The sequence below is a fragment of the Zingiber officinale genome, chromosome 3B, assembly GCF_018446385.1.
Source record: "Zingiber officinale cultivar Zhangliang chromosome 3B, Zo_v1.1, whole genome shotgun sequence".
Classification (NCBI taxonomy): domain Eukaryota; kingdom Viridiplantae; phylum Streptophyta; class Magnoliopsida; order Zingiberales; family Zingiberaceae; genus Zingiber; species Zingiber officinale.
The window spans coordinates 105,978,292-105,988,529 of NC_055991.1; the positions used below are offsets into that span (position 1 = coordinate 105,978,292).

A 10,238-nucleotide genomic window follows, 5' to 3' on the forward strand; every position below is an offset into this window, starting at 1 on the left:
TCCAAAACTTCACTAGTACTTTTGTCGAGTTAAACTGTTGTCCCTATTTTAGCTAGTTCTAATTACCTTGTTGGGTAAGTTATTATTTTAGAAGTGCTAACTAATTTGGAATCTCCCCCTGGATTATTGAACATTTTGAGTTTAAGTTTTGGTTTATGTTGATTACTTTTATAATTATAGTATACTTGATTATAATTTTTGTTTATATTGTATTTGTTTAAGTTAAGTTTGAATAACTTAAGGTTTTCCTTTTGTTTTGTATTTATTTTTGAAGATTTAACTTTAGAGTTTAAGGGAGACACTACAAGAAAAAAGCCTTACAACAACAGTTTTTCACCGTTGTCGTAGCCCCTTTCGGACTGTTGTTAAAGGCTGTGTTGTTAAAGGGGGGTACTCAAAGACAACAGTTTTTAACCGTTGTCTTTGAAGACAAAGACATCAGTTTTTACAACGGTGAAAAACTATTGTCTTTTCCTTCAAAGACAACAGTTTTTCACCGTTGTCTTTGAGCGTCTACCTTTAACAACAGGGTCTTCAACAACAATTTTAAACTATCTACGACAACGGTGAAAAACCGTTGTCTTTTTTAGATAAAAAATAAAAAAAATTAATACACAATTTTCCAATATTATAAATCATTCAAAATATTAAATTTCAAAATAAAATTTAATATACAATTTTCTAACATTCAAAAATAATATCTATAACATTCTGAAGAAATTTCATAAGCAACCAACAAAATGATAACACTATTAAAACAAAGGTAGAACAATATAACACGAGATTTTCTACTTAGATGTCGGTGAAGAGGAGGGACTGCAGCTCCTAGTGCTCCTTAATTTGTTAAAGTCTCTCCATTTTTTTAGTTTGTCGGCATTCTTCCCAGTACTCTTGAGGGCACCTATTCGAATAAAGATATAAATTACAAATTAGAAACTAAACTGTACGCGTGATTCTAATTGAACTACATAAATGTTACATAATCATAAAAACCATTTGATCTAGTCATCTAATAGAAGTACAAAAAGCGTTATCTATGTAACATAAATGGTAACCTCTTGAAACAATATGGTGGCTCTTAAATTTCTTATTAAGTAGAATTTTCATTTTATGTCATTGCATACAAAGCTTCTATTATAAACCATGCAAATATTATTTTTCCCAGTGATCAAGCAACATTAATTCATAGAGATTAATAAACAAAAATAAGCACCATTGATTAATAAGTCATTGATTAATTAGATAATGGAATATACAAATAGAGATTAATTAAAATAAATAAAGGATCTAACAATTACCACTATAATTGACTAAAATTAACAATCAAGAGCTAGGTTGAAGAATGTTTTAAAACATTCTTCAATGTATAAGGAAGCAACTAGAAGTGTTTAACATCTCAGGAATTGAAAATAATGCAAATGCAAACAAATTCATAGATCAAATAAACAAAAATGAGACAACTCTTCAACAAATTTCCATAATCAAGTGATATAAACAAACTGCAGAATTTCATGCGTGGGTAAATCTCAAGTCAAATGCCAATTGAAAGATCAATGTAAAACATGGCATAGACAGAGAAAGGAACATAGGAATACAGAGAAGTAGGTAAAAATATGTCTATTGAACTGAAGAAAAGCCATCATATCGTGTATGCTAACAATCACCAAATGGTTACTAATTATATAATTACCTGATGCTTTGTGGCAAGCAAGTGCAGTTCAAAAGCCAGCACCTACATCCAAAAACAAATGCTGAAAACATCAAAATTATTGAATCTATATTTTGCCAAATATAATCTTAGATGAGTGAACTACCATATAGTTTGGGTTTAAATATTTCCAAACACTAGCAGGACTTGACAATGCAGAAGAGTTGAACTTACTTTTGTATCGCTCTCCAATGCAACTTTTGCTGAGCTCATTCCACCTTCGTATCTGCAAGTTGATGCAAGAACTAAACAAGTATTCCAAATTATAAACTTTGGAATAAACAAGGGAAAAGGTTATACCCTGGGATTGCCCTTTCGGAAGCTATGTATGTCAAAGATATTGAAGCACCGCTTGCCATGTTTAACGGAGACATCCAAAATAAAGTGAAGATGAGATATAAAATCTATGTGCCAACAAGAAAAGGAATTGTTTGATAACTTTATTTTGGGTTTTATTATAACTACTAGCATTGCTTTATTCTGTGTGTAAAGAAGAAGATATAATGATGGATTGATAATGATGTTCTTGTCAGGATCTCAAGTTGAAATATACACACACATGGAACATGCAATTATTTTGTTTTCATGGAATCGAAAGAAACCTGGATTCATTATTGGAAGAAAGTGCCGAAGCAGGGAGACAAAAGAGTAACTCAAAGCTGAAATTGTAGCAAGAAACCCTCTTCTAGATGTCTCCAAGAGTGGCTTCGTTACCTATTTATGAAAACCATAATTTAGAACTAAAGTAAAAAAAAACATCATGATTATATGGTGTAAGGTAGTACCTCTGGTCCATTAGCAAGAGAATGCACAAAGATGTCAATCCTTCCAAAATCTTTCGTCACAGCCTCTGCCATTTCCTGCACTAAGCAGAAGACACTACAAGAAAAAAGCCTAACAACATTAAGAGAATTGTAAGACAGGTCCCTACAGTAAAAAGGCCCCTTTATCAGAGAGTGGAGTATGATAGAGTAGAAAGTATTCATGGACATGTAGGTTTGACAGTATTGAAGGTAAAACCATAATTATGAATAAGAAACTTATTTTGAGCAGATACAAGAGGTAAATGATATTGCATCACAAAGAATATAAAGATAGTTGATATTAAGAAGTAAGTTTCTTCTCGAATGAAAATCTTGTCTACACTCACATTGTTGTGAGTTTGCTGGAAATTATGGCCGGTGATAACAACTGATGCTCCGAATAGATGGCGAATAGTATCACTGAAACTAAGTAGACAAATCAAACTCACATCAATACCACATCCGAACATTCATTCGTAGCCTCACAGTCCATGAGGTTGCTGTAAATAAAACCCAGGTGGAGTCACTGACCTGAGTAGCCGGAGATGGGCAGATCAGATCTAGGGCACCAATGAAGAACTAGGGCTGGACCGGATGAAGGAAACAGTAGCGATCAGCCGCAGTGTGGAAATCGACGGTGATCGGTTGTGAGTCCGTAGTGGAAAGCAGCAACAAAAACCTCGGCAAAGAGGAAGAGATCGGCCTCGGGAAACTAGGGCTCGGCGTGGAGAAGGAGAGTCGGCCGACTGTGAACCCAAAATAGGGCACGGAATTGGACGGCTCGGCACTGGGGCAAGGGTGTGGCGATGCTGCTCGGATCAAAAGTCGGCGGCGGCGTCGTCACACAAGGGTGACAGTGGATCGGCGGTGGCAGATTCGTCGTCGGCGCTTGGGGAAAGAGGAAGAAGAAGGTCTCGGTGGCTGGCGGCTAGGGCACAGGGAAAGGGGGTCAGCGTCGGCAGAGGAGAAGAAGAGGAAAGCGAGCTTGGCCGAGGGTTTATCCGCGAGAGGAAACGGCGGTTTGCATAGCCGGTTGGGAGAGGCGGTTAGGGCACAGTCGGGCGCGCGGGGGAGGAAGAAGTAGGGCACGGGTTCGACGTCGAGGGAAGGAAACAGCGGGGGAGCGGGGGAAAAAGAAAAATAAGGAAAAGAAAATACAAAAAGAAAATAAATAAATCTAACTTTTCCTCGCTTAAATGGGGTAACCTAAATAGGCTTTTCCGGGTCCCATTTTTATCCCCGTTAACTCGTCCGTATGAGCTCTGAAAAATTCCCGAAAAATTTCCAAAAATTTCGGAAAAATTCCCTTATGATGTTATGCTCATTTCCGGTATTTTACATCAAACCCTCAATGAGACTATTAACTCACTCACCGTCGTTGGGATTGGTAGCGCCAAAAGCGAAGCTCGGATTCGGATCGCAAGTCCAGATGCAAACCAAAACAACCCAAATCGTGACGGGCCCTTCCGCCTTCCCTGCGCCATTCTCCCAACCATCGGAGAGCGAAAGCTCGCCTCCCCGCCGCATTGGACTCTATAAATCCCGTCGCCTTCAACTAATGATTTAAGTTAGGCCCTTCCTCCCATAGCCCATTGCCTAATGGTTCCCAGCGAGAGCGACGAGGAGCGTCTTTCGCGGAGGAGTCGCGAAGGAGTCGGAGATAGGATTTTATTCGTTGAAGAGTTACGGAGAAGTGGGTTATAGGTTTTTTTTCATGAAGTTAAAAAAACTGTTGTGTTTTCAAGATTCAACAACATTCAATAGACAACAGTTTAATAAAACTGTTATGTTTATAAGATTCAACAACATTCAATAGACAACAGTTTAATAAAACTGTTGTATATTATCATATAAGCAACACTAAAAGACAATAGTTTTTTAAAACCGTTGTCTTTGACATACATTAGACAACAGTTTTTTGAAAAATTGTTGTTATTTAAAAAATATTATGGTGAACAACAACAGTTTTCAATAAAACTGTTGTTAAATGGAAAAAAGACAAAAATTTCTTGAAAAACTGTTGTCTATTAAGTGTGGTTAAATCCAAAATTTCTTGTAGTGAGATGATTTATATAATAAATTTTATCTTTAGGTATGTAATATTGATTGAGTCCTACTTGCATGGTTAGACACACTTTTGGAACCCAAGCATTGCTTTGATTTTTATTTTGGTTAACTAAAGATATAAAGGATTTGTTGGTTGAGCTGGGCTTATATTCGATTCCGGACTTGTTGTGCACAGCTCTCTGTGATCCAAGTATCATGTCAAGATACTTGGATATAGTTGTGAAATTTTCAAGTAATTCCTTTAGCTTAACTATTTCATTTTTCAATCTGAAATTGTCCTCCTCAAGTTTTGCAACTTGAGTTGGGATTTCAGTTTGAATTGGTTCAGTTGTTGAGTTCAATTTTAATTGTTCATTAAGTTTATCATTTTCTTTTATCAGTTTGTTTATTTAATTTTCATAAGTGGTTAATTTCCTATTAAAGCATGCAATGCTTTTAAAGAACTTTTTATTTAATCTAAAATATACCTCAATGGAACCTTCAAAGACGAGTGTGGACTCGTGACTTAATTCGGGTTTGGATCCGTCTTCCGATTCACTTTCCGATTCAGGTCCATATGCCATCAGTGCGAGGTAGTTGGAGTGTTTCAGTTCTCTGTCGTTTGATTCTTCTCTAGACAATTCGTCCCATGTCGCTTTGAGGGCCTTCTTCTTTTTCAGATTTGGACAGTCGGTCTTGTAGTGCCCCTTTGTCACGCCCCAGGTAGTCCCTGTCAGAAGAAATTTCGACAGCATCTCCCTTATACGGGTGACAATATGAATCCAGAATACATATATCTATACCTCGGCCACACACGACCGGAACAATACAATACAAATAAGAAACAAACCACACAGTTTATATCAACATTCCACACAATTCAACATAAAATCAATCCACGCAGTTTAATAAGGAAGGACGATCTAGAATCCTCGAAGATATATGTAAACATCCTACTCCACTACAACGAAGAAAACCAAATCCACGAAGTAATGAAAATATCTGCAGCGGAAAACAATAGTAGCAAACCCAAATGTTCAATGTCCACAATACAAACCCACAATACAAGTATATAAGATGCAAAATCAGAATAAAATCCGACAAAGAAAATCCTTTCGATAATGGTAAAAATCCGGTCGAGAATCTGTACCGGAACCTCCTCATATGTAATATTAGGCTAAACTGGAACTGGAATATCTGCCAGCACATGCGGCGGGTCGGGCATGTATCTCCGCAGCATAGATACGTGGAATACATCGTGGACGCCTGCCAGGGACGGTGGTAGCACCAGCCGATAAGCTACTGCTCCGATCCTCTCTAAGATCTTGAAAGGGCCAATATACCGCGGAGCCAGCTTACCTCTGAGGCCAAATCTCTTCACCCCTTTCGTGGGTGAAACTCACAGAAATACATGATCGCCAACAGAGAACTCTAGTGGTCTGCGTCTCCGATCAGCATAACTCTTCTGGCGGTCCTGCGCCTCTGACATCCTCCGTCTGATAGTACGGACCAACTCTGCATCCTGCTGAGCTCTATGAGGTCCCAACATCTGGGCCTCTCCAACCTCATCCCAGAGGGTGGGTGTCCGACAAGGTCTACCATACAACGCCTCAAACGGTGCCATCTGGATAGCCGAATGAAAGCTGTTGTTGTAAGCAAACTCTACCAACGACAGATGGTCCTCCCAATTGCCTCCGAAATCCATAACACATGACCTCAGCAGATCCTCTAAAGTCTGAATGGTACGCTCTGACTGTCCATATGTCTATGGATGGAAAGTTGTACTGAAACGGAGCTGTGTACCCAAGGTCTGCTGCAAACTCTGCCAGAAACGTGACGTAAACCGTGGATCTCTATCTGAAATGATGCTCAACGGAACACCATGTAATCTGATGATCTCTCGGTAATACAGATCTGCCAATCGATCTAGGGAATCAGTCCTCCGGATCGCTAAGAAGTGCGCGGATTTGGTTAATCGATCAACGATTACCCAAATCGCGTCATGGCCTCGTCGTGTCCTAGGAAAACCCACCACAAAGTCCATGGTAATGTGATCCCACTTCCACTCAGGAATAGGAATCCGCTAAAGTAACCCGGCAGGTCTCTGATGCTCAGCCTTCACCTGCTGACAGACAAGACATCTAGCTACAAAATCCACGATGTCTTTCTTTATACCATTCCACCAGTAGGAACGCCTCAAATCCCTATACATGCGAGTCTCGCCGGGATGGATCGCAAATCGAGAGCGATGAGCCTCCTGAAGTAGCTCCTGTAAGATCGGATGAGACTGAGGTACACACAATCTGCCTCGGAAGTATATAATACCCTCCTCATCTCGCGTAAACTCGGTCTGCTGCCCGGAAGCTATCTGACTACTAATGAACTGTAAATGCTGATCACCAGCCTGTTCCTCTCGGATCCTCGTCCCGATCGACGACTGAGCAACCATGGTAACCAGAATACCCTGCTCTGTAGATCCCTGCTCCTCAAGGTCTAACTCAGAGAAACTCTTAATCAAGTCCGTGACTGAAGTCCGGTGGCAAGCTAAAGTCCCTCTGGACTTCCTACTGAGTGCATCGGCAACCACATTAGCTTTCCCCGGGTGGTATCTAATGGTACAATCGTAGTCCTTCAGGAACTCCATCCATCTCCTCTGTCGGAGATTAATCTCCTTCTGGGTAAAAATGTATTTGAGACTCTTATGATCAGTGAGAATCTCAAATGTAATGCCGTACAGATGATGACGCCAAATCTTCAAAGCATATATGATGGTGGCTAACTCCAGGTCATGAACTGGGTAGTTCTTCTCATGCTCCTTCAGCTGACGGGAAGCATAAGAGACTACTCTTCCGTGCTGCATCAGAACAGCACCCAAACCCTGTAGAGAAGCGTCGGTGTAGAGTACAAATCCGTCCTCTCCAGAAGGCAAAACCAAAACTGGAGCCGACACTAATCTCCGCTTCAGCTCCTGAAAGCTGGTCTCGCAATCCTCTGTCCACGTAAACTTCACGCCCTTCCTGGTAAGGCGTGTCAGCGGCATAGCAATACGTGAGAAACCCTCGACAAAACGTCGGTAATATCCGGCCAATCCCAGAAAACTGCGGATCTCCTGAACTGACTTCGGCTGCTCCTAACTGGTGACAGCCTCGATCTTCTGAGGATCACTGAAATACCTCTGCTAGAAACCACGTGTCCCAGAAAATTGACTGAGGATAGCCAGAACACACACTTGCAGAACTTCGCGTACAGCTGATGTCGTCGAAGAATCTCCAAAACTGTGCGAAGATGCTGTGCGTGCTCCTCCTCGGAACGCGAGTAGACCAATATGTCATCAATGAAAATGATAACAAACTGATCCAGATACTCCAGAAAGATGCGGTTCATCAAGTCCATAAAGACCGCTGGAGCATTGGTAAGCCCAAATGGCATTACCAAAAGCTCATAATGACCGTATCTGGTATGGAAAGCTGTCTTCTAAATATCTGAGTCTCTGACTCTCAGCTGATGATATTCGGATCGCAGATCAATCTTAGAATACACTGATGTACCTCTGAGCTGATCAAACAAATCCTCGATCCGTGGCAATGGATATTTATTTCTGACGGTCACTGCATTCAACTGTCTGTAGTCAATACATAACCTCATAGTGTCGTCCTTTTTCTTGACAAATAATACCAGAGAACCCCATGGAGAAACACTAGGGTGAATAAATCCCCTATCCAAAAGCTCCTGGAGTTGAACCTTCAGCTCGTTCAACTCTTTTGGTGTCATACGATAAGGAACTTTTGATGCCGGTGGGGTCCCCGGAATCAGTTCAATAGCGAACTCCACTTGCCTTCTAGGAGGCAAACCTGGCAGCTCCTCTGGAAATACATCTGGATACCCCCGGACTACAGGAACGTCGGAGAGCTGCGAACTACTGCTGTCCTCAGTACTAATCAAAGATAACAAAAAACCCTGACAGCCATGTGTCAGCAGCTTCTGTGCCTGAATCGCCGAAATGATCAATATACTGTCATCTCTGATGCTAGTGAAATTCCACGAGGGTTGGTTCGGAGGCCGGAAGGTGACCACCCTCGTCTGGCAATCAACGGTAGCATGATATACTGACAGCCAATTTATGCCAAGAATGATATCAAACTCGACCATCTCCAATACTAGAAGATCTACCATAAGTATCATGTTGCCAAAGTCTAACGGGCAACCTCTGACCTCCTGGGTGACGTCTAATGAATCACCGGACGGTAGGGAGACGGTCAATCGCTGGGGTCTAAAAGTGGGTAATCTACCAATCTCCCGCATAAAGGTACGGGATATAAAAGAATTCGAACTACCAGTATCAATCAATATATCAGCGGAAAATGCATAAATGGAAATCATACCGCGGAAAACGGATCCGTCGGCTCGCTGCGCATCCGGAGTCTGGTACTGGCCTAAAGGCTGAGGCTGCATCTGATACTGCCCCTATGTCGGATAATAAAGTCCCAGAACAGAACCCTTGGGTGCTATGGAAGCACTGGAGTACTCCTGTCCAAGCATGCCCAATGCCGCTGCTGCAGGTGAAGCACTCCGCTGCTGGCCATGCGAAGGTTAGGCTCTTTGCCCTCCTCGATAAGTTCCGGACTGACTGGACTGTCCTCCATGATCAGACCCTCCGAAAGTCATATGCTGAGTCTTCTGCGGACAATCTCGGCTCTGTTACCCAGGCAGTTTGCAATGAAAGCAAACTGACTGTCCCAGAGAGCAGGTTGAGGTGATGTGATCTCTGGACTCACATCTGAAATAGCGAATGTCGCTGGCGGGTTGTTTCCGGTTCTGCTGGGGACACCAGAAACGTCCTGAAGAAGACTGCCCTGATTTCTGAGGTTTACGCGATACCCCAGATGTACCCTGATCTGACCGACTACGCCTGCTCTACTGTGGTGTAGCCTGAGGCTGCTGGATCTATCCAGATGTCTGACCCGGTTGTTTCCTTTTTCTGTCTGGAAACGCTCTCTGCTGCGCTGACTCAATCAATAGGGCTCTGTCTAAAGTCTCCAGATAGGAAGTGGTACCAAGACCGGCAAGTCTTACTTGCAAATGTCCATCCAACCCCTGAATGAACTGCTGCATACGCGAACTATCCTCCGCAACAAGCTCTGGACAAAATCTGGCCAATCTGTCAAACTCTGCATTATACTCAGTCACTGTCCGATTATTCTGTCGCAGACTCAGGAAATCCTGCCGGCGAGCCATCTGATAAGCTCGTGGAAAGAAATGACTCTCAAAAGCCTCTCTGAATCTGGCCCAAGTGATGTTCTGCTCATCGATGATGGAACGCTGGATAAGCCACCAAGTGTCGACCGCGTCCCGTAAGTGAAAAGCAGCCAGCTCTGCTTCCTCCCACTCGGAGCAAGCCATATAGAAGAAGGTCCGCTCCATAGTCTCAATCCAAGACAAGGCCACACTCGGATCTCGGTCTCCTCGGAAGAGTGTGAATCAACTCTTCATCGACTCTGCCAACACTGGAATCCTAGCTCGTGCCGCGACTGTCACGCTCCGCAAGTGTACGAAAATGTCGCAAGTAATATAAAAGATTATCGTATCCACAGGGACTGGAATAAGCACTAGAAATGTTTCAATGCGAATTAGCTAAACAACTATTCAATCGTTTCAAATACAAAGTGAAGGTAAACAAATCT

At 42.0% G+C, this 10,238-nt stretch overlaps 1 protein-coding gene across 1 annotated transcript; it reads right to left on the bottom strand.

Moving 5' to 3' along the window:
• Positions 1–862: 862 nt before the first annotated feature.
• LOC122055087 (enoyl-[acyl-carrier-protein] reductase [NADH] 1, chloroplastic-like) lies at positions 863–4,038 on the bottom strand. The gene is made up of 7 exons (XM_042616479.1): positions 3,949–4,038; positions 2,494–2,568; positions 2,311–2,393; positions 2,009–2,059; positions 1,883–1,934; positions 1,691–1,732; positions 863–901 (listed from the first exon to the last, which is right to left on the bottom strand). The coding sequence occupies exons 1-7, from the start codon at positions 4,036–4,038 to the stop codon at positions 863–865; spliced, it is 432 nt and encodes a 143-aa protein (XP_042472413.1).
• Positions 4,039–10,238: the final 6,200 nt, after the last annotated feature.